The 26,438-nt window shown below is 44.1% G+C and overlaps 1 protein-coding gene across 7 annotated transcripts in view; it reads right to left on the bottom strand.

Annotated features, from left to right (window-relative positions):
• The window catches only part of sh3pxd2aa (SH3 and PX domains 2Aa), a 149,175-nt gene that overhangs the window by 42,546 nt on the left and 80,191 nt on the right, over positions 1 to 26,438 (bottom strand). For 4 of the 7 annotated variants that reach the window (XM_074631023.1, XM_074631026.1, XM_074631019.1 and 1 more), the window contains exons 7-8: positions 21,381 to 21,425; positions 15,198 to 15,326 (exon numbers count right to left, since the gene is read on the bottom strand). In XM_074631023.1, the coding sequence (XP_074487124.1) occupies positions 15,198 to 15,326; positions 21,381 to 21,425 (174 nt within the window). The remainder of the gene's footprint in view (positions 1 to 15,197; positions 15,327 to 21,380; positions 21,426 to 26,438) is intronic. The other 3 variants (XM_074631021.1, XM_074631022.1, XM_074631024.1) reach the window with 1 other exon arrangement.

The raw sequence follows: 26,438 nt of genomic DNA, 5'->3' as shown, positions 1-26,438 counted from the left end.
CAGGCATATTCAGGCCGACAGTATGAGGAAAATAAAGTTTTTTTTGAACATGACAGCATGTAAACATGTTCTAGTAGAAAGACAAAATACAAGTATGAACCTGAAGATGAGCATGATATGGGACCGTCGGACAGTTTGGGACTGTCTGTGAGCGTCTGTTGGTCTAGTTTTTGCGGTGTGTTCCACACCGTCGGCTCTAATCTGCCGGTGTTGGAAGTTTTCTGGCCAATTCAGCATGTTGAGCCCGTGGGTGAGAATCACTCTGATTGGCTGTTCAGCTTAAATGAATGAGTGCAAGAGAAGAGAAACAGAAGTGAGGAAAACAAACCAACGAGTAAAGTCAAGAGGAAAAACACAGAAGGCTCTTCTCATTTTTCATCTTCATCTCATCTGATCATTTCATCTGATGTTTTCACACCGACATGAACATCTGGAATGAAGCTAAGTTGGGAGTGAGAGTGGTGTGAAAATGGTCGGCAGACGATGCTTTGTCTCATGAACGTATCATAACAACGGCTTGTATATCCTCGGCATTCCGGTTTCCTTTTTTGATGATGAATACCGACTACAGCGACCTGCTGGTAGGGAGAGTTATTTCCTCTCATGCAGGCACAGAACGGACGTGGCTGTTGGTCGTCGGCTGTTGTCTTTGCGGTGTGTTTGCATGCAACCTTTTGGCCAAAACAAAGGCGACGTGAGGCGACGCAACTGGTGGCTTTCGTCGCTGCTAGTTCTTTGATATCTGCTTGGTGTGTCTGGACCTTTAAGTCTGCTCTGCTATACAATCACAGGTTTTCAGGGGGAAAATGTGTTGTTCAGAGATTGTATGAGATTTTCTTCACATACGCACACCAAAACAAAACATCCTAAAAGCCAGAAACAGTCGAGCAGCCTCTCTAGCTTACTCACACACGCAAAGCTTCAGACTCCCATCGTGTGCACACATGGTGGTGCAAGGTAAGGTTTTGACAGGGCCCAGTTCCCCTATAAATCCAGCTCTGGAGAAAGTGGGCACAGTAAAAGCAGATAAATGAGGACCAGAAACAGTGCTGGACCCCCTCCGATATACTCACAGAGGGTAGAACAGACTGGAGACAAAAGGGTAAGAAATGGAGAAGCAGATGTGGGTATAAGACACTGAAAGAGAAAGATAGAAAAGCAGTCACTCTCTCAGTGTAAAAGCTTGTTGGCAGCATGGCAAACCTGGGCCCTGAGAGAAGTGGGCTGACCCACTGATGTGTGGGAAGCCTGTAGTCAGATTACAGTTTTCACAGAAAATCTGTCCCGTAGGAGATCTGGGCCAAAGATTGGCAACCAGATGGAGAAAAATTACTCTGAGTCAATTAAAGCAAAGCATAACTTGGCTCAGCATATCAGTGGAATCATGCATAAACTGACCGGGCGTGGCGGGAGAATTACTGTAAGGGCTGAATATGTTCACTTGCAAAGAGATTGATGGACAGTAACCCATTTGTTAGTTTTTGCTTAATGGCTGATTTACACTTCACGATCCAACGAGCTCTTCCTTTGAAGCGCACTGACCCCTTAAGGCAAAGATCAGACTGATAAAAGAGAAAACCCAACGGCCCCATTCATTTCAATAAGACCACTGTATTGAATTGAAGTGCCAGCACAGAGGACTTTGGCAAAAAAACAAAACACAAAACTGGACAACTAAAACGTTGACCCCGGCTCAACTTTTGCTGCAACGCAGTGCAACATCATCCGGCAACCCACAGCACTAGCTACTCAAGTACATGCAAGTGCACATTCCTTGCAGATTACTTTGTAAAATGAATGGGGTCAAACTAGTGGTTTAAGCCTGTCAAATTCTTCCTTATATTATTATTATAAACTGCTGTGCAGTGTTTTGGCACCTGATAACTCTTCAAACTCACGGATGTACTACTCAAATCTGCGTTCCTGGATTTCATCATCTTAATGTTAGAAAAAACAACACGCACAAACCAATGCAACCCTTGGTGGGTTTTTTTAACGCAATGCTGTTGCATTCATATGCAGAATCTGTAGGAAATGTAACAAGATTTTGGTATCGGAAGCGTTCTCGTTTCAGTTTGTAGTCTGAGTAGTATTGCCCAACCACGTTTGATTGGAATTTGGTTGTATGCAGGTAAACAGTCCGTGTGGAGGGCAAAAAAGGCAGAAAGCATTGGCCAAAATGCATCTGGGAACCCACCGGCTATCGCCTGAGGATGATTTTGCTTTTTATTGGCTTAAAATTAGCTCGTAAACTGGCTACTTGTGAAACAATCTGGTGGTACATGTCGTCTCTCAACTCCAACTCGAGTCTCAAGTTGCTAATCGGACTGTAAACAATGACCAGTGCACAGGAGAGAAAGTATTGGCCCAGATATCTGCCGGCTGCACTGGAACCACAGAAATATTGGCCGCCGTCGCCGCCAGAGGCTAAATTGTTGTCAGACCGAAGGGTTCCGAGATTGCCCGGAGGATGAATCCTAATGTTTTTGGTGACATTGGGCCTTTTCTTGCAGCACCAAAATAAGGCCAAAATGTCAGCTTGTGACGCATTCCTTCTTCCCAGAGGATCGACGCTTTCCATTTTGAACCCTCCGTGAGTTTTCCTCAAGCGCCACCCTCAGGAAAAAAAAAGATCAGCACTTTGCACACAGTTTATTTCTTCATCTTACAGTCACATTGCCCTGAACCTTGCTGAGCACATTCACAATATCCTTAAACACTGCCTTTCAGCCTGAGGACAAACATTCCCATTGTTGATTCCAGTCACTGCTCTAAACACAAGACTCAGTCTAAAAACCGAGCATATGGCTGAACCGTGTACGGTCAGTTGGTGAATTTGCGGCGAAATTGTTGTACAAATAGTCAATGGTCATGTCTACAATGTTAAATCAAGCGGTACATGTTTACCAGATCTGGCGATGACACTAGGGGACGCACTGTTCCACTTAACTGGCCGTTCAAGTGCTGCTGTAGCCGATTTTGGAATGCACCTGAGTAGTCCCTGGTTTTCTGCTCGCCGTTTCGAACAGGAAACAACATGGCGGCCTGCTCGTAAACTTTCTGTTATTCTGTCTAAACAATCCACCAAAATCTACTTCTGAAAACATTTTAAGCGAGAAACAGGCCATGCCACTGCTGAATCTCATTTCATTTTTTAACTAGATCACCTAGTTTGACAGCTTCGTCCAAGTTTTGTTAGCTGGACGCGTTACGCTGGACGGATTCATCTGTATAACGGACTGTTCCCCCGCCTTTTCATTTTGAAAGAGTAACAGCCAATGAGGAAACTCCAACACGCGGTCGACAAATCGTGTAACCTTGTCGGTCACTCAGTGACAGACTTTTGCATTTGTGGAGCTGGCCCCTCTGCAATCAAGCCAAAAACAAAGTCTCTAGTATGTTGTTCATTCTGCACACGGTGAAGCTACAGTATGTATATAAGTCTTGGAGATAAAGACATGTTCAAATGTTAACATCCAACATATGGATGAAAAATCTGTATGAAGTATGTTATGATATTCTTGCCTATACTGTGGAGTTCAGTGTGGCTTCAAATGAAGCCCCCTGGAAGGGGTTTAAGTTGTGATCAAAGACCTACTTTAATAGGAAAAAACATATCACTTCTCCTCTGAGACATGACAAATAACCGCTACATGTACATGTTCATGGAAAAACAAGAGTCACGCTGGCTGAAGCCAGTTGGTGGGGTGGGTGGGTTCAGCAGCAGCGGCAGCTGTGAAAATGAAGAACGGGACAAATAAAAGGTGTTCAGGTAATGAAGTGCATACTGTAGAGCCATCTGTACATACAGCAGCACGCAGGGGCGGACTGTTATTCTAACAGGTTGAGAATCATCATTGTTATTGATGGCTGGGTCCACTCTGTGTTTGTGTGAGTCACACCGATGAGCAAAGCAATCCCTATGAGTCCTCTCTCAACTCGAACCTCAGCTATAACGCGTGGTATTCGATAGGATGAGAACACGAGTGCTCATTTCCTGTGAGGTGTCAGGTCTTTTTATCGTCCAGGTGCTTGTTGAAGTGGAACCCGGCCTACTTCTTTACCTAAAGCACGCACTAAAATAGAAACGGATCCAACAACCGTGTTGTGTTGTTTTTTCTAAATTGATTTACATGCTCTCGCTAGTTTGTCTGACACAACAGACCCAACTGTTCTGGAGGATTTATGAGGCGCTCAACAACTAATGACTAATATTCAGAAAGGTTATGCAGCAACACCTGCTGTCTCCCACATGTACACACACACACACACACACACACACACACACACACACACAGCACAAAACATGAATATGTAAGACAGTAGAGGGGCTGTAATTGGCATTTCTTACAGCGTTGAGCTGTAATTGGAGTTTCTAGCTACACCATGTCTTGGCAGGCAATAATTGGCTGCTTTCTCCCTCGGAGGGAAAGTAGAGGTCACAGCGAATACAGGCGGTAACAGCAACTGAGCAGAGCGAGATTATCATTGACCGTCACAGGCCTGGGCCCGGTGGGAGAGGTTTGGAGGAATGAATGGGAGATGCATTAAGTGACGCAGGATCCGAAAATTAAAAGTGAAAAAAAGAACAGAGGTGAGAGAGAGAGAGAGCAAAATAGTGAGGGGGAGACGGAGATTAAAAGAGTGGTACGGGGGAAGAAAGGAGACAAAAGAGGGAGAGCCAGCAGATGTTTGGCTGGAGCTTCAAAGCCGTAGTATTCCACACTAATTCCCCGTCCAAAAACAACACAGCACACTTTTTCTTTCAGTTTCTAATCTTAGGGATCGTCAGGAGGGTCATCACATAGCTTTTGACAATGATGTCTGTTAGAAATTTGACATTTGGGAGAGAGGGGGGGGGAGCCCACAAGGTCACTGTCATTCTTGTGTCCTCCTCTCAGCTTCTAATTAGGAACAGATCCCCTGGAGAGCAGCAAGCGATGGAACGCAGAGCTGCTTTTCACGTATCCAATTGCCGTCTTATCTTTCTGCAGCGTAAGCAGAAGGGGAGATTCAAAGAATACGGCTAAAATAGCAGCACGACAATTGTTGCCTGTCAAAAACCAGCTGTGAAATCAGCCACAGTAATATCTTCAACATGGCCTGCTCCAGCTTCATCAACGGGATGGAACAACGATTTTCTGACTTAGATATACGATAGTGTACTCCCTTTTGTTTTTTCTTCTGTCCTGTGGCTCCTCAGTCTCCGTCTTTCAAGGTCTCTACCGTTGTTTCTGTTTAATTCAGCCGAGCCAACCAACCTGGTGACGTTCACTACCCTACGAGAAGTTTGCATTCACTGAAACCTTGTTCTGCTGTGAAATGGTCACCATTGGAATCCACTTTAACATCCCTTCACCATGAAGAAGAAAACTACAAACTTCTTTCTTACAACCACCTCTAAAACATGTAGGGGTGTTTCATATTCAAAAGATTGGATTTCTGGGTGGAATATCCCTTTTAAGACACTTCAAAGCTTGTCTTAAGTTAAAAATAGGATATACGAGGGGAGCACCCCAACCCCTTGCACGCTGTTTCTTCCTAGAAAGTCAGTGCCGATTTCAAGGTTCTGGTCTTTATTGACACTGTAAGAGCGAGCACTACATCCCAGTTTGAAGCTCATGTTACCTGGTTGAAGTTTTCATAAAACGCGGGGGTCTTGTTACCAAGCCAGACTTGTAACAAGTGAAAGGGGATAGCCGGTGGTGAGGCTTTCAATAACCACTGTCGACTACACATCGTGTTCAGTGGGGTCAAGCTAAACCTCTGCATTCATCCTCCATATGGTACGTATGTGTATGCTAGCATGTGCTACCACCCTCTAGCTAAAATATCCTCTGCTGACAAAACGCACACACCTCTCTGTGCCAACACTAGCATCATGCATGCAGCAGGCTGTATCTGTACACATCTCTTTGCTGTGATTATTTAAACATGCTGTTATTATTGGTGGATTCTAGGGATGCACTGATACCGATACCAGTATCGGGTATTGGGTCCGATACTGTGCTCATGTACTCATACTCGCAAAACAGCACCGATACCAATTTACAGCGGCGCGACGCTAACCTCTCGTCACCATCTTTTGGGTCCTCACGCTCCACCTCCCCAACGGTGCGGGCAAGACGGGCCGTTGGTGCGCCTCCGACTCCGCTGGGCCAGGATCCCACCTCAGCCGGCACGCGCCGGCCCTCACTTTCATTGCGCCACAGGGTTTTGCTTGCACCCTCTGACTCACGCGTGCATTAGACTCCTTCATCCGTGTTTCAAGACGGGTCGGGTGGGTTGCCGACAACGCCACGGTCCCTGGCGCCTTTTACGTGGGCCGCGGCACAACGCGGTTGGGGCGCACTGAGAACAGTCCGCCCCGGTTGACAGTCGCACCGGGAGCAGGGAGCCCCGTCACGGTGCGGCAAGGTCCAGGCGGGGAGCGCTGTAAAGCTGCGGCCACGAGCCACCTTCCCCCCGAGCCTTTCCAAGCCAACGTAGAGCCGGTCGCGGCGCACCGCCTCGTATGCGGGACTCCCCAGCCTGCCGTGTGTCGCTCACACCCTCCAGCTGGCTGTTAATAAGGGTTAATTGACACAGAGAAGAACTCGTATCGGTACTCTGTATCGGCGAGTACCCAAATGTAAGTACTTGTACTTGTACTCGGTCTGAAAAAAAGTGGTATTGGTGCATTCTTAGTGGATTCCTCTGCACTGCCCCAAGTGAGTTCAAGTATCTCTGGGTCTTGTTCACGAATGAGGGTAAAATGGAGTGGAAGATGGACAGACGGTTTCGGTGCGTCATCAACAATGATGTGGGCGCAGTACCGGACCATTGTGGTGAAGAGGGAGCTGAGCCAGAAGGAAAAGCTTTCGATTTACCGGTCCATCTAGAGTACGTTCCAACCCTCACCTATGGTCATGAGCTTTGAGTAGTGACAGAAAGAATGAGATCGCGGATACAAGCGGCCGAAATGAGCTTCCTCTGTAGGGTGGCTGGGCTCAGCCTTAGAGATAGGGTGAGGAGCTCGGGGTAGAGCTGCTGCTCCTTCGCGTCGAAAGGGGCCATCTGAGGTGGTTTAGGCATCTGATCAGGATGCCTCCTGGGCGCCTCCCTTTAGAGGTTTTCCGGGATTATATATCTTGTCTGGCCTGGGAACGCCCCGAGGAAGAGCTGGAAAGTTTTGCTGGGGAGAGGAACGTCTGGAATACCCTGCTTATCCTGCTGCCCCCACAACCCGGCCCCATATAAACGGAAGAGGATGAGGAGAATGGTTCTAGGCCATCTCTTGACGTACCACCCTGATTGATGCTGGCTGTCTGTTTTACAGCCTGGAGGCAATGCTAACGCTTGTCACCAGTGAACTCAAAAAACAGCCTTCTGCGATCCAGAACATCCTTCAAGCTAGCCTTCAGTCCACCTTGATTAAACAAGTAGGCTACATTGCAAGCTAGCTTCTATGTAAAACCTTTTTAAGCTCCCTCCAGAGAAGGCTTTAAAATGGAAATGATGCATTATTTCACATTTCAGCACTCTGATCATTTGTATGGTCTTTGACAGTCCACTTAGAGTGTTTGAGCTTTATTTTACAATGATATATCATTCATATCTTTAGGCAATATTATTGGATGTATTTAATGTAACTGTTGTATTCTCATTAGGGAAACAATAAGATGATGTATAGATTAGTGGTGTCTTTTTTCCATTTTATGTAATAGTAAATTGAAGATGTTGGTTTCTTGTTTCGTTTTTAAGTAATGAGGGGCATTGTTAGTTAATGATCATGTAGAGCCTTAAGGGGCAGGTAGTCCAATATATTGATAATTATAGAAAAACGGAATTCATCGATTTTTAATTCAGAGAGATATCTTGACATTTTCCAACCACTACAAAAGCTGTAATTATTTCATAGCCTTAAGGTAATGCTTACCCTAAGCTAACTGGAGCTTGTAGTGCAAATGATTTAAAGCAATGTGAGGTTCTGATACTAAATTTTATCTCAAGGCTTTCTCCTTATGGAACTGATCCGCGGAGGAACCGGTCTTGTGCCAGACCAAGCAAAGCTTTTGAGGACAAACCGTTGGAAAGGCGTCATGGGTTAGACTGAGGCCTGCCAGCCTCACCAGATCTCCTGGGCACTGAGAAAGGAGTGGTGGGAAAATGTTGCCAAAAACTCCTGGCATTGATTCTCCCTCAAAACAGCATCGTACCTGCTGACAAGCAACAACTGAGAGATGTCTTTTATGTTTCCATGTAGACCATAGCTGTTCCTGGACTGAAGTCCACAAAAACATAACTGTTTTGTTTTCCAAAATCAAGGATTAGTATTATCTGGCAACACAACAGGAGGTCATACTCTGTGAGGTGTAGAGTCAAGTCCAGAGAGAGGTAAGCCAATCCGTCTAATCTCTTTAAATCAACTGTGACAAAATGCCCCTAAAACTTGGCGACAAGGAGGGCCAAGATATTTGGGCAAATGGCTTCTCCGGCTGGTGTTGTGGCTTGGGCGGTACGCTAACCCAAAGGATCCTGTTTGCAGTTTAGCGTCAAGGTCCTCCTGGCAGATCCATTAGTCTCGGCTGATGAAACAAGGGAAAAAAAGGCTATTTTTCCCCCACATACATTCCCCCCTCTGTCACTGTGGCCACAGAGTAGGAAGGCTAGTCGCTTACGATTCATTCTCTGAGATGATCAGAAAGTGACGAAGAAATCATCCAATGCTCATGAGGCCCTGTGTTGTACACAACAGCAAGTATTTGTTTGGGCATTCTGTGTCTTTATTGGGTAGTAGAGAATAGAGCTAAAACACAAGAAGGAAGAAAGGGAGAGCAAAGACCCTAAGGCAGGGGTCACCAACCTTTTTGAAACCAAGAGCTACTTCTTGGGTACTGATTAATGCGAAGGGCTACCAGTTTGATACACACTTAAATAAATTGCCAGAAATAGCCAATTTGCTCAATTTACCTTTAACTCTATGTTATTATTAATAATTAATGATATTTATCTTTGTGAAAACACTGATCATGTTAATGATTTCTCACAACAAATATATAGAAACAGATAAATATCAATATGCAACACTTTATTTTTATATTTTCTCTAAGTGCACATGTTTTTCAAATTTTTCAAACATTTGAAAATGATCACTTCTACGACAGTCTTGTGAAATCACAATATCCCATTTTAACTAGCTAGCCACTAACATTTTTTAACAAATCATGAATTACTTTGCACCATGTTTGTACAAATAATAACTCATGTAAAATACAAAAATCAACTCTCAAATTTTTAAATAAATCATGTCACACTTTGAACTGGACACCAAATCTGTTATCTGTTTCTTTGTCAGTTAGTGGGAAGCCTGGCATTGCATGCTGTTAACCAGTGTGTTGTACTCTGGTGTGTAACTTGACACTGCAACTCTGAGTGAGTCTTGCAGATGTGCATCAGTGAGGCGTGTTCTGTGTTTGTTCTTGATGAAGTTCATGTCAGAAAAGGCTGATTCACAAAGATAAGTTGAACCAAACAGGCTTGCAACCTTCATAGCTGCTGCGCATACACCACTGTACTTTTCTGTGTCAAGAAGGCACCAAAAGTTTGGTGCAGCCTGATGGGCTTTGAGGTGGAGGTCATTTTGCAGTGTTACAATTTCAATCTCCACCTGTTCAGCATCCAGGCTGAATGTTGCACTTAACTGCTCAGCAATACATGATATGTCCACGTTCATGAAAGGATTAGAAATGAACGACACACATGGCTCAAGCTGATCCAGGTCACAAAACCTGTTCTCAAACTCTTGCCCAACTCTGTTTATGACCTGAGAGTACTTTTCTGCAACTTTGTCAAAAGCCTCAGATGCAGAAGCATTGTCTTTCAGCACCATCTGCACAGAGGGAAAGTGCAGCACTTTTTTTCTCTGTAAATGCACAGAGAAAAGGTTCATCTTAGCTTTAAATGCATTTAAAGCACTTATCATATCGGCGACAGTTTTACCTTTGCCTTGCAGCTCACAGTTCAAACTGTTCAGTTTCCCAGTAATGTCCGTTAAAAATGCAAGGTCAAGTATCCACTCAGTGTCCTCCAGCAGCACGGTGTCCTCACCTCTGGACTGCATGAACTCTTTGATTTCACCCAAAAGTGACAAAAAACGTTGCAAAATTCGTCCCCTGCTGAGCCATCGGATTTCTGTGTGTAGTAGCAGGTCATCATATTCAGCTGACAGCTCCTCCAAAAGTACCTTGAATGTTCTGTGCTGTTTAGCTCTGGAGCGGATGCTGTTTATGATCTTCACGACGGGAGTCATTACGTGCTCAAAGCAGATCACTTTTGCACATAAGGCCTGCTGGTGTATGATGCAGTGGTACTGCAGAAAGTTTGGGAACTCTGGGTCAGCTTTACAGTGAGCAACGAATCCTGTGTGTCGGCCGATCATAGCAGGAGCCCCATCCGTAGTCACTGATACCAGCTTTTCCAGCGGCACCTTTTTTTCCACCAAAAACTCCTTCACTGCGTTATAAATGTCAACTCCCCTCGTAGTTGTCTTCAGGGGCAGTAGTGTCAGAAGTTCTTCTTTTGTGGAGAAATCATCAAACACCATCCGGATAAAGACCATCAGCTGAGCCGTACTGCTGCTGTCCACCGACTCGTCACACTGGATGCTGAACCACCGGCACCTCGCCAGATCACGGTCCAGCTGGTCGGCCAAGTTCCCAGACATCATCGACACTCTTCTTACCATTGTAGTTGCCCCGAGTTGAACATTGGAGAGACTGGAGAGTACATCGGTTCCATACTTCTCGTCTTCAAGCACAGTTTTAGCAATTATCATCATTGCTTCTTTGACAACCTCCCCGTCTGTAAATGCCTTCTTTTTCTTCATCAAGAATTGCGTAGCTCTAAACGAGGCTTCGGTTGCTTTTTGGGAGTTTTTAACCGGTCTAGTGAAAAAAGACTGCTGTTTGCACAAAGCTGCCTTTAACTCGCGGGCTTTTTCTGCTCGCAGTGCGCTGCCCGGTGGGTAGTTAGCATGGTAGCTTGTGTGACATGTAGTGAAATGTCTCTCCACATTGTGCCGCTTTGCTATCGCCACAGTTGCCCCGCAAATGAGACACACGCAGGATCCTTTCACAGTGGTAAAAAAAAACTCTACCTCCCATTCGTCGTGAAAATGATATGTTTTCTTTCTTTTTTCTGCCATTTTTTGGGGTAACTCTTCTCCTCATTTTCGTTGCGTCTGCTAGCTTGTTTGTATGAGCGCAACAAACGCTACGTTTTGGTCATGCGCACAATACTGACCTTTGAACTATACTAGGTCAGAGTTCATTTATATTAAACACAAAAAACATTTTAAATTTTAAGTGTTTTTATATATATATGTTGTCATTTGTAAGTTACATGCAAGTCTGATTTAAACAACAATAGCAAAAAAATAAAATAAATAAAATTTAAAAAAAATAGAGGCAGCTCACTGGTAAGTGCTGCTATTTGAGCTATTTTTAGAACAGGCCAGCGCGCGACTCATCTAGTCCTTACGGGCGACCTGTTGCCCGCGGGCACCGCGTTGGTGACCCCTGCCCTAAGGCTATCACAACAGCTACAAAGTTGAATGTCCATACATTTGGCACCTAAAAAAAGCAACAAATAAAGTTGTCTATGCACATCCATTAATGTCCTTGCTCACTTTCCTTGCAAGATGAATAAAGCCTGACAGTAGACGTCTTGATCCAGAACAAACTTCTGAACAAACCCAAACCCGACGTTCATTTTGATCTCAACTACACACCTGTAAAGTTTCGTGAAGAGCGTCTTGCACGGTTGTGACGCTATAGCGGACACAATATTTGTCCACAGACAGACGGACAGATATATGTGATAGGTCCCACTACAGTAGGTGTCTCCAGGACCACATTTTGCCATGATGACAAACACACAGACTCCTATGGTGAATACAATACCAGCATCGCTGTTGCGGCTGGTAAAAATTCAACATGCCTTTAAACACTTAACTTAATGGGATTTCTTAGGGTTGTAGCAGGCTCAGTTTTAAAGGTAGAATGAAGCCACTGGTATCATCAAACTAGAAAAACCTCAGGAATCCATCGGTACCAACTAAGTCATACTAGCTGGTCGTGAAGGAGGTTAAATAACGCACCAAACTTGCGCTAAATTTTAGCGAGGAAAAACTGTCATGGCCATTTTCAAAGGGGTCCCCTTGACCTCTGACCTCCAGATATGTGAATAAAAATGGGTTCTATGGGTACCCACGAGTCTCCCCTTTACAGACATGCCCACTTTATGATAATCACATGCAGTTTGGGGCAAGTCATAGTCAAGTCAGCACACTGACACACTGACAGCTGTTGTTGCCTGTTGGGCTGCAGTTTGCCATGTTATGATCTGAGCATATGTTTTATGCTAAATGCAGTACCTGTGAGGGTTTCTGGACAATAATGTTCATTGTTTTGTGTTGTTAAGTGATTTCCAATAATAAAACTATACATACATTTGCATAAAGCAGCATATTTGCCCACACCCATGTTGATAAGAGTATTAAATACTTGACAAATCTCCCTTTAAGGTACATTTTGAACAGATAAAACATGTGATTCATTTGCAATTAATCGCGATTAACTATGGACAATCAGGCGATTAACCGCAATTAAGTATTTTAATCGATTGACAGCCCTAATCTTAACCTTCCAGTCGTAATTGTAGTAGTAGTAGTAGTAGTAGTAGTGCTCTACGTGCCCCATCTGGTATTCCAAGAGCGATCTCAGAATGAGTCTGACAGAGGTCTGTGGCTTTTTGCCTCTCCTTAGTCCAACACACCATATAATTTAACTAGTCACATATGCAGATTTATTTTCTCCAGCTGGGACATTCCTCTCTCCAGACGCTCTATGGTTCCCATGTCCGAGGAGGAAGAACACCCGGACGAAGCCTCTACTCCTCTCTCAGGGACGAATCTGGCCTGTCCAACCCCCCCAACCTCTTGGTGCTTCATAAATCTCACTTTACTCGATAGCAGTTCCTAAATTGTAAGATACTTGTGCAAGGATACAAATTCACACACACACACACACACACACACACAGGGGCATAACCACCCACGCAAACTCATCCACATACACGCCTCACACACACAGCTCATCATTTAACCAGTTTTCACTCTGACAATGGGTCTTCTTCTTGACACTGACTGTACAGTGAAACAGCTGGGTCTGCACTCCCAAGGTCAATAACTTCTCACAGGGGCAAAACAACAACATCCGACTCTGGAGTTGAACCCGTAATTATACGGGGTCAACCCTGCAGACACTTGGTTTGAAATATTCTGTGTTGGAATGAGGAACAGCACATTAATGCCATCTGTGCTCAATGTGTGGAGGAGGAAAATCTGCATTTGAAGGAAAAAAGCAAGTCAAATATGGATTTCAGCCTCGCTCGGAGGGGATTAAAAGACATCACGGTACCACGTTGACACCTACCGACTAGGATGTTAAGGAAAATGAGCTCTAATTAACAGCCGGACTGTCAGTGTGTCTCTACAGTGAAGAAAAGGAAAAGGGAATAAGCACGCGCAGAACAGGAGGCTGCAGTAAAGCCTTGGAAGCGGGAAGGGGGTTGTGGGATATTATAGGAGCTCTCAGATGTGTTTGTCTTGGCATAGCCTCCGAGTGATGTCATCGTCATCACCATCATCATCACGGCTGTTGCTCCACTTCTTTGGCCCAGTAAATGACGACAGCATGCAGATCAACCTCTTGGGCAAAAAGTTCCTCTGAGTTCAGAAGTTGCTCATATGGCCGTAAGTGCTTCGGTTGACGTCAAATTAAACATTCAAAATGAAGCTTTTAGATGAGGTTGGTCGAGCGGATGCTGTCAGGCTAGATATTCAGAAATGGGATCACGGAAGAAAGGCACAATTCTGAATATTCATTAAACGCGACATTCAATGATGCATGCGCCTCACTCCAAAGAGTTTCTGTTAATCAAAGTTTGCACGAAAGAAATGAATTTCCCCCCCTCAAGTCAAGAGTTAACAGGAACACTTGACATTTCAAAACCTCACAAACAAAGCTGAGAGGGGAGCCGGAAATTAAGACATCCACGTCCTTGAAGTCAATCTTGAGGAGACATCAACTTCCTTGAGTGCGGAGTTTGACCAAAAGCCACATCACAAAGGACATCATTTCCCCATGAGACTTCTTTACTCTGTCAAAACTTAATTAAACAATTATCTCATTTTCTGCTGACAAACTGGAAATGCGCCACGTGAATCATACACGGAGACGGCGAAATGACAAGCTGGTTCGAAAACCGACTAATTAAGGCGCGTAATCACTCAAAGATGTGTGAGCCGAGATATCGCAAAGAAAATGAATTCACGCGTGTAATGAGTTTGTAGATAAGAGCAGGGAGAACGGACGGGGACGCGGTGTGTTCGTGCCAAGCCTTTATGCTGAGCTCTCTTGAGTTGTGCAAGCTGCTGGCTGTCAGTGGCTGGAAAATCAAATCCAGGCTCTGGGATTGCTAAACAGAATTTGCACAGAGGGGGGGGGGGAGGCAAGGTGAAAAGTGAAGTGCAGCATCTCTTGGTGATGTAAATACTGTCAGTGTTTAGAAGCTGGTCGGCACTGTTCATACCGGGTGTTACTTTATCCACACGAATGTTACATTTACACCTTTAGCTCCCAGTTCAACCAATCAAACGTCTCAACCCCTCACTTTTAGAACGCTGAAAAACGACGGCATTCTTGTTGCGAAAGGCAAGAGACTGGCCTCCAGCCATAACGCTGGCTGCTGCCAGCCAAACAGCACCTCCAGGTGGTGCCAAGCCCCAGCAAGGAGATCAGGAGATTGGGAGAAAAAAGAGGGGAGAGACTGGGGGGAGAGCAGAGGAGCAGGAGAGGAGGCTGGAGAGGGGGACTCTTGCGGACAAAGAGGGATAGAAAAGGAGGGAGTCAAATGAAGAGGAGGGAGAGGGAGAGGTGCTGAGTGAGCATGTGAAGAATATGTTTATGCTACTGATGTGTACAGGAGATACAAACAGGAAGAAACAAACTAAATGTCAGGCAGTTCTTCCACGTTTTCATGTTGCTTTCCACTCAACATGTTAATAATGATAATGTTCTGTTATGGATCTAAGTGTGTTGTCAGTGTTCAAGAGAGACATGCTCGGCACATGAACAAAACAAGAATCCACTCACCGCTTTCGCTCTTCTCAATCACGTCCACCGTCTCGCCGGCCTTGAGGCTGATCTCCGAGTTCTCCTGCCTCTCGTAGTTGGCCACGGCCACGTACTGCTCCAGCACCATGGGCTCCGAGCTGTCAATCCCTGAGGGGAAGAAACAGGCTGTCAGCCACCTGCCCGCTGTGGCACCCCGCAATCGCCCCCTGCAACCGACTACACCGCTGCCGCTGTGCACCCGGTGCGCCGCCATCGGCCAACCCCCGCTCCCCGCCGCCGCCGTTCCTCCCTGACCAATCAGAACGCGAGCTCACGACTTGGCTGCATAGTCCCAAACGTTTAGCCATATAGCTGAGTCGACCCCCGGCCCCCACAGCTGAGGACCGAGGAGCATCGGAAGGTATCAAAACAAAAGGAGGGGACGGGATGAGAGTGTTTGCAGGGGCTGCATCTGGCAGAGCGGAGCCATGACCTGAACCAAACTTTAAGATCCAAAAAGAAGGGGAAGAGTGAGACGTAAAAAAAAAAAAAGAAAGGAGAATTGGAGGAGCTGCTAATGGTTGGAGGGGAAGACTGGGGAGCGAATGAGTGGAAGAATGGTGAAGTTTCCCTGTGGAAAATCAACAGTGCGGTTGAGAGGAAAGGCCTCCCCTCCGCTGCCTTTGGGAGCCAGCCGTTGGACGGCGAGTCAGGAGGGGGGGTGAGCACACCAATCATGGTAGTCGGCACCGCTGGCCTTAAATAGAAACATATGAGTGGACTAGAGGGAAAGAGAGAGAGAGAGAGAGAGAGAGAGAGAGAGAGAGAGAGAGAGAGAGAAACAGGGAAGGAGGCTGGGTCCATGTTTATGTGAAACAAAAGAAGAAAGCGTTTCAGTTGGGGTTAGGCCATTATGTTTTCTCCTCTCTCTCTCTGATGTTTAACCTTTTCAATGCCAGCAGTGATTTCATTTACTGACTTCACGTGGTGCCGCATATCTGATCTGAACCTCAGTGCCAGACACTCGTTATTGGCTTGTTTTGGCCACAGAGAGATGAGCCAAACAGATTACGCCTCACATCCTGTTGTGTTTTGTGTTTCAAACATCGAAACATTGATACAATAAGAAACAGAAGAACAAAAAAAAACACAGTCACATCTACGTATTTATATCCGTCCTGCAGTTTGTTAAACGGGTGAATCCAATTCATGATTCCTAACATGAGGTGGTGCAAAACATGTGGACAAATCATCAAATGAATTCAACCTACTCACCGAGCAGAATATTGATTATTTTAATGATTCACTGATGGAGTTCATGAACTCTGAATGACTTTTGTTTTTTAATAGATTATTCTGACAACATTAGTGCATGACAGCTGCAGTATAAGGTATGGGTAATGTAGGGTAATGTTAGGGATAACATTGTCAAAGAGCAACTCCACACCCCCCTTTTAGGTTCTACACGGCCTCTTCACACGAATGCAACACTTTTCCGAAGTTTCAATGCCTTGTTATAAAATTTTACGTTCACCTAGAATTCATAGAACCGTAGTTACATGTGTAACTCTAGCTTCCACATCTGTACCAGCCGGTAACACTTCACTTTCAGTAGCTCAAAAACTAAAAAAAAATGAATTTTTAAAGGAATAGTTCAACAGATTGGGAAATACACTTATTTGTGTTCTTTTAGCAAATTAAGTGAAGAAGATCAATACAAGGCGATTAGCCTAGCATTAAGACTGGAATCAAAATTTACAAATATGCCTGAAAGCATCTCCAAAGCTCAGTAATTAATAGGGGTGTAAATCACAAGTTTCATCACAATACCGTATTATACTGATTCTTTAGGCATTCTTGTTGACATGACAAAGTCTACCAGGTGGCCATTTCTGTTCGATTCAATTCAGGGGCCTGCGATCAATATGAAACAATATCATATGCCCATTTAACACAATCAGTATTATATTAGGGCTGTCAATCGATTAAAATAGTTAATCACGATTAATCGCAAATTAATCGCACATTTTTTTATTTGTTGAAAATGTACCTTAAAGGGAGATTTGTTAAGTATTTAATACTCTCATCAACATGGGAGTGCACAAATATGCTACTATATGCAAATATATGTATATATTTATGATTGGAAATCAATTAACAACAAAAAACATTGACAGATATGCAGCCCAACAGGCAACAACAGCTGTCAGTGTGTCAGTGTGCTGACTTGATTATGACTTGCCCCAAAACTGCATGTGATTATCATAAAGTGGGCATGTCTGTAAAGGGGAGACTCGTGGGTACCCTTAGAACCCATTTACATTCACATATCTGGAGGTCAGAGGTCAAGGGACCCCTTTGAAAATGGCCATGCCAGTTTTTCCTCGCCAAAATTTAGTGTAAGTTTAGAGCATTATTTAACCTCCTTCATGACAAGCTAGTATGACATGGTTGGTATCGATGGATTCCTGAGGTTTTCTAGTTTCATATGTTGTCAGTATCTTCACTCTAGCTTTAAAACCGCTACAACCGAAAAACCGCAAGTTCTGTTAACGCGTTAAAGGGACTGTTTGTAACTTTTTAAGCGTATAAATGTACCGGGTCGGGACACATGCGTGCTCACATATGCGCTCGCGTGTGGTCGCTGTACTCTGCTCCTCTGCCTGCTTACCTTCACTCACACAACACACGCGTTCTCGCTCCACCTCTAGACATGAACGCGCGCTCACTCCACACTGCAGAAGAGTTAGTTTAGCTCTGAGAATATCTAGTGAATGTACAGTGGACGTTTGTGCAGAAATAAATGCTGCAGCTCCTCCAGACCAACAGAGGTTTCCCGTGTCTTGTGAAGTGACGGGGCTCCGCAGAGAGAAACGTTATCGTCTCCGACCGGGTGCCGGTGTCTCCCCTGCGGGCGCAGTCGGGAGGCAATAACGTTTTTCTTCCTGCTCCAGCCCCGGCACCGACCCGCTTTTGCTAAAGCAGGAAAAGCCAACACTAGGATCAGCAGTGATTCAAGGAGAGACCTTCGTCTGGTCAGCTAACATTACTGCCAAGCAGCTGAAATATAGAGTGATATTATGGTTTTAGCTGACGTGTGTCGCCTCACTGTTTTGAGCGATGCTCGTTCATGTCTATGTAGAGCGAGCAAGCGCGCGCTGACTTTCGTTGACTTAACGGCCACAGGTGTCGCTGTTAACAAGCAATTCTGAAAGTTACAAATAGTCCCTTTAAAGAAATTAGTGGCGTTAAAACGAATTTGCATTAACATTATTATTACGTTAACTTTGACAGCCCTGATTCATATCAACTCACAAAAGCAACTACGATATGATTTGACAATTTTATTAGTGGAGTCTGTAGTAAGGAGTCCTGCTTCGACGGAAATGGTGACACAGCAGTGAAAAGGGAATTTCAAAATAAAGGCAACTGATATTTTCACTTTGCATTGATGCTATTGGATCGTTGACCATTGAATCGATATATCGATTCGGATGAATGTGTCGTTACACCCCTAGTAATTAACATGTTGAATCTCTTTCGTTTAATCACAAACTGAATGTGCTGTAACTATTTCTTTGCGAACAATGAACAGGCACATTGAGGTTGCCAGGTGTCGTACCATCATGCCTGCACTATAGGTAGTGTGGGTAGACAGATAAACTACTGTTCATTAAGAGACTTTTTTCCCTTTGTTGGTGTAGGCATATTTTTTAACCTTTGGATAGACCCAGGCCAGCTGTTTCCCCCTGCTTCCAATCTTCTGCCTCCAGCAAATCTTGTCACCTAATGCTGGGTACACACGCTACACGAGAATCAAGTCGATTTTGGGCCCGATTCCCCCTCCCGACGATCGTCAGCAAAAACCTGATTTTTTGATGGTTCTAAAAATGTTCTTTCCAGATATTCCTGTGGTGTGAGGTATGTTAAGTTTTACATCCCCCGTTCGGTTCAGAAGTCCATCCTGGCTGCGCCGATTTCAAATCGTAAATATTAAACATGTTCAATATTTACGATGGGATATACTGCTGTGTGTGGGGAACCCCGAGGACAGCCGATAACGCAGTCACGTGGGAGAGAACCAAGCTGACTGAAGAAGGAAGGACAACAACCGCCATTGGGGCGGCCGCGACTAATGCATGAGCTAATGCAAAACGTGAAGCATAAAGTAGTAGTCAGATGGAGCTCAGAAATGGAGGACCGACTTGTTGATTTGCGGCAACAACACAAGTGTTTATTTAACGTGACTCCATGACTTCATCCATCCATCCATCCACCCATCATGAATTCTCAGTACAAAGTATTGCAGAAACTAACTAATTCTTGCTGCCCGTCGTCCGCCATGTTTGTTTACACTAAAGTCACGTTCGATGTCGAGAGATTTTGCGAGATTTCTGTTTTTGTTTTGTTTTGTTTTACTCATGTTGTTCATGAATGGAATCTGTTAGTGTATGGTGTGCTGTTTTGGCCAAATCGTTGCTCTCAACACACCATAGGAACAAAACTGTTAAATGTAACAGAACATGTTGTCATGTGTGGGCTCTCACATTTTCAAAACCTGTTAAGATTTGAAAAATCTTTTTGTGTGGGCCAGCCTTGACTCTCAGAAAGAACGCAAATAACTTTGAACTACATTACACTAATCGTTGGTCTGAGTCAGGATGTGAACCTTGGTCTTAGGTACCAAACAAGAATCGGTTTGCATGCCCATCAACCAACTTTAACTTTGGCTGCATCGACACTAATTGTGAATCCTGCAGTGCAGTTTTTGAATTGAGAAGTTAGTAGCATACTTTGTCAGCAAATCTCTCCATCTTTCCACTTACGGCTGCATCTGAGACGGTGAATTCTCTGCCGTCAGCCTCTTTGTCATTCTGTAAATGAGATTGGACCTTGAACATGAGTTGTAGTGTAAAAGTTAAGCGGCGCAAATCCTGCACGTTAGATGCCACTGTCCTTTCAGATCTAAGAGAAGAATTCCCTGTTCACAGGAATGAGTACATCTAAATACTATATCTTCACAGTGGCCTTGTAACATGTTTATGAGTGCAGTGCAACTCATGTACTGTATTTAAGCAGCCTGGAAGAATAACAAGTGGGCTAAAGCTTTTTGCGCAGTGCTTAAAACACGATTAAGCATCTCAACATGTTGTTACTCAAATAAACAGGCAGGGAACACCAGGGAACGCTCATAACTTTAGTTCCCCCACTGGTTGAGGCTGGGCATTCATCTCTGTCTCTCTTTAGCATTCTCCCAGGAGGCAAAATAAAGAAAAGGAACATATTGCGGAGAACGTAAGCAGACTATGTGGAGGGAGCAATCAAAGTCAGCCTGAGGTAATAAAGCAGCACAGATCCAGCTATTTAAACGCTTTCTACTGTTGTAATGACGACCACGCCTTGTTGAGAAGAGCCATGAATCCCAAAGACCTGTTACATTCTGCCTTCAATAGTCCAATGCTGTTATTATACATGAGATTTCTTGTTGAAATTAGGGGAGCGGTTTTCTTCAAAGTTCTATACACTCGAAATATGGTCATATTTTGTTGTTGTCCCTAACTCGTACTGACACACTGATAGCTCTACTGGATGGAAACAACATATCTGTGTCTTTCTCCAACAATGCCTCAATTACAGTTCTCAAAGAACATTGGTTAAATGCTCACCAGATGGATGAATCTGTGACTGTACGTGTCAAAACGTGTGTTTAAATGTGCAGGAGAAAGAATGTCTTGGATGTTTATTTGCAACAGCGACAATTACGATTCTTCTTCTTCTTCTCTCAACTCATCATTCCTATACACCCAAAGTTGAACGAGGTCACGGCGCAGGCAGCGATCTACGGCCATGTTGCGGACAAATGTATAAAAAAAACAGACTTGACACCTCATTTCAGTCCGAGGCGCTTGCTTTGCCACATGCAGACTTAAGGTCCGTGTTCTGGCCCCCCTGGCACTGTGCCCAGCTGTTTGTTGGCCAACCAGGCCTGCAGAGATGGATGGATGGATGGATGGACTGCAGAGAAAGAGAGAGGCTGACTTTGAGCAGACGGGTGGAAGGAGAGCGCTGATGACGGCGCATGCAAAGCAGATGTCGAGAGAAAGCTGAAGTGTGAAAAGAAATTGAAAAAAAAAAAAAAGGCAAAAGAGGATGCAGCTGGCATGTCGCTCTCACAGTAGTGCATGCATATTCAACAATGTTGACATAGACACACAAGGCTACCTGAGGCCTCTTTCCTCGGGCTGTCTGTAAAGCCGTACATCCATACTGCAGACGAAAGAGAAGGAAGGAGAGAAGCAGAGAGAGATTATTCAGTTGGACAGCATGCAGAAGCAACAGTATGGTAAAGCACACCTTTATTACAACACAAAATATGAAGAGGCCGAGATAAATTGGATCCACAGTCTGGGCATCTGGGGGGGTGATGCACAAAGTCGTGGCCTGTGTTTTTAAGCTCAGTGTTTTCCTTCATGCTGAAGAGAGCATCTCAGGACAAGTGACTGGCAAATGTTTTGGTACTGTATATTACAAACACCCTCAACTAAAACCCTCCCTCCTTTGGACTGGCTCGCTCCATTTCTTCCATCCCTCTATCTGGACCTCCTGGAATGCCTGAGGTGGGCGTCAGCCACTTCTAAAGTCATTCCTGACTCCCCAACCCCCCTTCCTCAAAGAAACATCTCAGCCCGCCCCAACCAGGAAATTTAGGCATCAGAGAAGACAGGGACAGAGGAGGTGGTGACCAAAATTTGGGGTGAAAGCTACCCTCATCAAGGAAACCATGATTTTAAAGCTTGATTTGGGACCAAAATTATATTCTAGTGGCTTGTCAATTTGTCCTGGAAGTGAGCCAGCATTAGGGCTGCAGCACTGCAACAGACAGCAAGAAACAGGCCATAATAATATGGAGGAACTGGATCAGGACCTGCCCTGCAAGCTACTGAGAACAAGAAGGAATGTCCTTTACAACACTACAAGAAATGTCCATCACCATTTACTGTCAGGCAGCAACTTCCGGGTCTGAAAAGTGAAGCCAATGCTGAAGAGCCTTAAACCTGCATTCTTTCTAACAGCCAGCAGGGGGCGACTCCTCTGGTTGCTAAAAGAAGTCTGGTTGTATAGAAGTCTCTGAGAAAATGAGCCTACTTCTCACTTGATTTATTACCTCAGTAAACATTGTAAAAATGAGTTTATGGTCTCAATCACCAGTTTCAAGTCTTCTTCAATACAGCATGATGTTCATTTAGTAAATGATGGTCCCATTTAGAGTCAAATACACGATAAAGCTAAAGGGGATGCTTTACGGCAGGGGTCTCAAACTCGCGGCCCGCGGGCCAATTGCGGCCTGCAAGACGATATTTTGTGGCCACCACCTTGATATGAAAGTTTAATGTTAGTGCGGCCCGCAAATTATTATTATTTTTTTTTTTTTATAAAGTTATTTTTTTGGGGGCATTTTTTCATTTTTATTGACAGGACAGTGGATAGAGTCTTGGAAAGGGGGGAGAGAGAGAGTGGATGCGGAAAGGGCCACAGGCCGGATTCGAACCCGGGCCGCCGCGGTCAGGACCAAGTCTTGTTACATGGGCGCCAGTCTCTCAGCGATGCGGAGCGGACAGGACCCCGGACAGAAAGTTCAACTTCTCTCTGCCTCCATCTTTTCAATGTTTGTTCACACAAATCGACTCAGATATATTTTCTCTTTTCGGCGTTACAGTAATGTCAGTAAAAGTTCTGTGGTTCAACAGTTATTAGCTCCAACTCCGCTCAGTTTCTGTTTGTAGTACAAGAAGAAGAAGAGGAAACTCATAGAGACGCCGCCGCCAACTAGCGGTTTGGTGGTGTAATTGCAGAGCAACACAAACACAGCAGGCACAACTTTATTGCGGAGTGACACCAAGTGGAATGAATATATATCTTGTCACACAGCCCCAATCATGTCTTTTTCAAAGCCTGCAGTGAAGAGAAAGGTTGGTGACGAGCACAGACAATTTCAGGAAAAGTGGGAGACGCAATAGAGGCCATGTTCAGAAGAACCGTTCATGTTCTTCAATGTTCCATTCATGTTCAGGACAGTTCATGTTCAGAAGAACCCATTCAAGTTAAAGAACTGTTAATAATGACGTTTGAGAAGATTGGTTTTTTTTTAACAAAGCTTTTTTTGTGGAATACCTGATGCGGCCCAGCCTCACCCAGACTCTGCCTCCAGCGGCCCCCAGGTAAATTGAGTTTGAGACCACTGCTTTAGGGCGTGGCTACCTTCGGATGGATAGGTCGCTACCACGGCGTTGTCCGGTCTGGGTGTTGTCCATGTTTTTGTCTTACAACTTCACAGTGTGTTTTCAGTTCATGAAAGTTAATTGTAACATTTTTGTCACCTAAAACTGTCGTATTCAGTGTTCGGTTGTACTTAGCGCTACCCTTTTGTGTCACTTCTGTTTGCAAAAAAAACCAAGATGGCGATGGCCAAAATGCAAGATGGTGACGGATAAAAACAAAAAAGGCGACGGCAAAAATGCCAAACTAGGGGCTTCAAAACCATAGTCCAAATACCAATGGGTGACGTTACGGTGACTATGTACAGTACGTCCACTTCTCTTATACAGTCTATACCAGTGGTTTCCAACTTATTTTCGCTGAAGCCCCCTCTATTTGTATTTAAGAAAAGTTGAGCCCCCCCACCCCACCACCACAGTGAAAATGTTGTTTTTGAAAGGCTCAACGCCAACAAATATGGATTAAAGCAGAATATTTTGTTTAAAACACGTTGCGAATTTTGTTAATGATTACATCTATCTCTTCAAATAAATGTTGACTTTTGGACCTTACTACGCTCTGGAGTTATTGTAAATGTTTGAATCACACAAGTCTGAAATAATCCTACACAGCCACCACTGGCATCTAATTCTACAGGTAGTAAAATATGAATACTATTAGTGTAGCCTGATCTTTATCTGACACTCTGCAGAAATACTGGGTTTAAACATCTTTTAAAATTGTTTTACATACAGACTTTTTAAAAAAGAAAAATACCCAGAAAGTGTGTTATTATGATTTTAGTTATACTAATTTTGACAACCTCAGAGCAGACAAATCCTCCTACACCCCCTGTGACCTTTGGTGCAACTACTGTAAGGGGAGCCCGGACCCCAGGTTGGGAACCACTGGTCTATATTGTATGCTTGTATTTGGTCTTAAAATCATATCTTGCTTAACTTTTTGCATAAATAAGTAAAATAAGAGAATATTTGCATCAACTCTGTTTTATGTGTGGAAATCAGTGAAAATCTTTCACCCTACAGGCAATTAACAAAAGTGAAATCGGAGCTCATATGTCTGCAGACGTATATGGACATGGGAGGCTCTCCTTCAACCAAACTTCAAACTGGATGCTCCAAACACACCATAACGAAATCAGTCAATTGTAGACACCTATTAAAGCTGCATTAAACTGAAACTAGTTGCTTTTTTTTTCTAAGTTGTGCTGCATCACTCACTCCCATCCAGCCAGTCCCACCATTCTTCATCCCATACAACCCGTCACTCACCATCTACTCCAGATATACAGTATGCACATTCACACCCCCCTACCCATTTAGGATTTTTACAGGAAGAATAAAGTTCCAAACAATAGTATTGAAAGTTTGCATTGAAAGCTTGGTCAGATTCTTAGGCTTGTGTATTAGGGCTGTGTATTGGCAAGAATCTGGCAATATGATACGTATCACGATACAGGAGTTACGATTCAATATATTGCGATACTAAGTAAGGTGATATATTACAATTTTTTTAACCTAATTTTAGGAAAACTGTCAAAGTATAAAGAACACCACCATATGCATCAAATTTGAGTTACATTTTTTTTTACAATTTTTCATGCAATCTGAACAGCAGGATCTGCATTTGCCTTCATCACAGTTTCTGTAACATTAAACATCACAGCACTACTTTGAGACGGCACATATCTTTACAAATGAAATAAAGCATTGACTTAGTCAATCTTTGCATGTAAACTATTATTAATTAAAAATTGATACTGCGTTTTTGAGAATTAATACAGTATCACAAAACATAATATCACGATATTCAATATTTTCGATATTTTCTTACACGCCTACTGTGTGTGTGTGTGTGTGTGTGTGTGTGTGTGTTCTTTAATCAAATAGAAATGCAGCCCTCAATGGGTGCAGCAGCTGAGCTATGAATTGCTGGAAAACAATGTGAGACGTGGGCAGTGATTCAGAGGTCTGAACACTTAACCCACTTCAAAACATATCTTCCTATTTCTCTTCAACTCGTTACTTTTGTTCAACTATGACCCATTTCACCACAGTGACATCTTTGCCGAGTCAAACTCAACATTGTCGCTCCAACAAATTTTCTATATATGTACTATAAGCTTTATATCAATGTAACCATAGAGTATTCATAAAAAAAAACATGTTATGTTTCTGAACAAGACCTTGTAACCCCAAGTTTTCAATCAAATTGGAGGTTTATGGCCTTTAATAAGTGAATCTTGTTTTATCACTCTACATTCAAAACCCATGGAAAATGTTCAAAATGTAACAATCTGAAAAATACGCTGGTTTCCTAAATCATCAACTCGTCTTTTTGAAGAGACCAAGTATTTATACTTAACAATCACCGGTGAGCGCTGCCCCTGTTGTGAAGCCGACGGCTCCTCTCCGTTGACTCACGTGAGATAATAAAAGCCAAATCCCCTCTCGCTATCCACCAGAGCCTCGAGGAGCTTTGCTGGATTGATGTTGGCCCCAGAGGGAGGGGTACGGGCTGGTCCCAGGTCAGGCGGGGTCAAACCCTGCTCACTGACGCCCTACCGTGATTATTACCCACCCGGCTGCTCTCAGTGTAGCGCTCAACATCTGATTGATATTAACTCCACTCCGGGCCCTCCATGCTAACCCACTCCCCCTCCATACAAATACACACACACACACACACACACATACGGATACTTAATTCCTTTCAGGTTTGGGTGATGACGCCACAGACCAGCAGAGCCAGCAGTGTTTTCTCTGTCCCTTTGCTGCTCTGGGTAATTTTCCTAGAATTCTGACCCCAAACTTCTCCATTACTCTGCAATTGAGGGTCTATGGATGGTGATAAATGGCATCTCTGAAATCCTGCTTTCTAGATTTGGTTTGGAGGGCTTATTAGCCATCTATCTTGTTTTTCTGTCGACTTAGTAGATTGTGTGTTTTGAAAGAAAGGTTCCTGTTGCCGACATCACCGTACACCCCCCCCCCCCCCCCCCCC

The sequence above is a fragment of the Sebastes fasciatus genome, chromosome 3 (assembly GCF_043250625.1).
Source record: "Sebastes fasciatus isolate fSebFas1 chromosome 3, fSebFas1.pri, whole genome shotgun sequence".
Taxonomy (NCBI): Eukaryota; Metazoa; Chordata; class Actinopteri; order Perciformes; family Sebastidae; genus Sebastes; species Sebastes fasciatus.
This window is presented reverse-complemented; position numbering and strand designations above follow the sequence as displayed.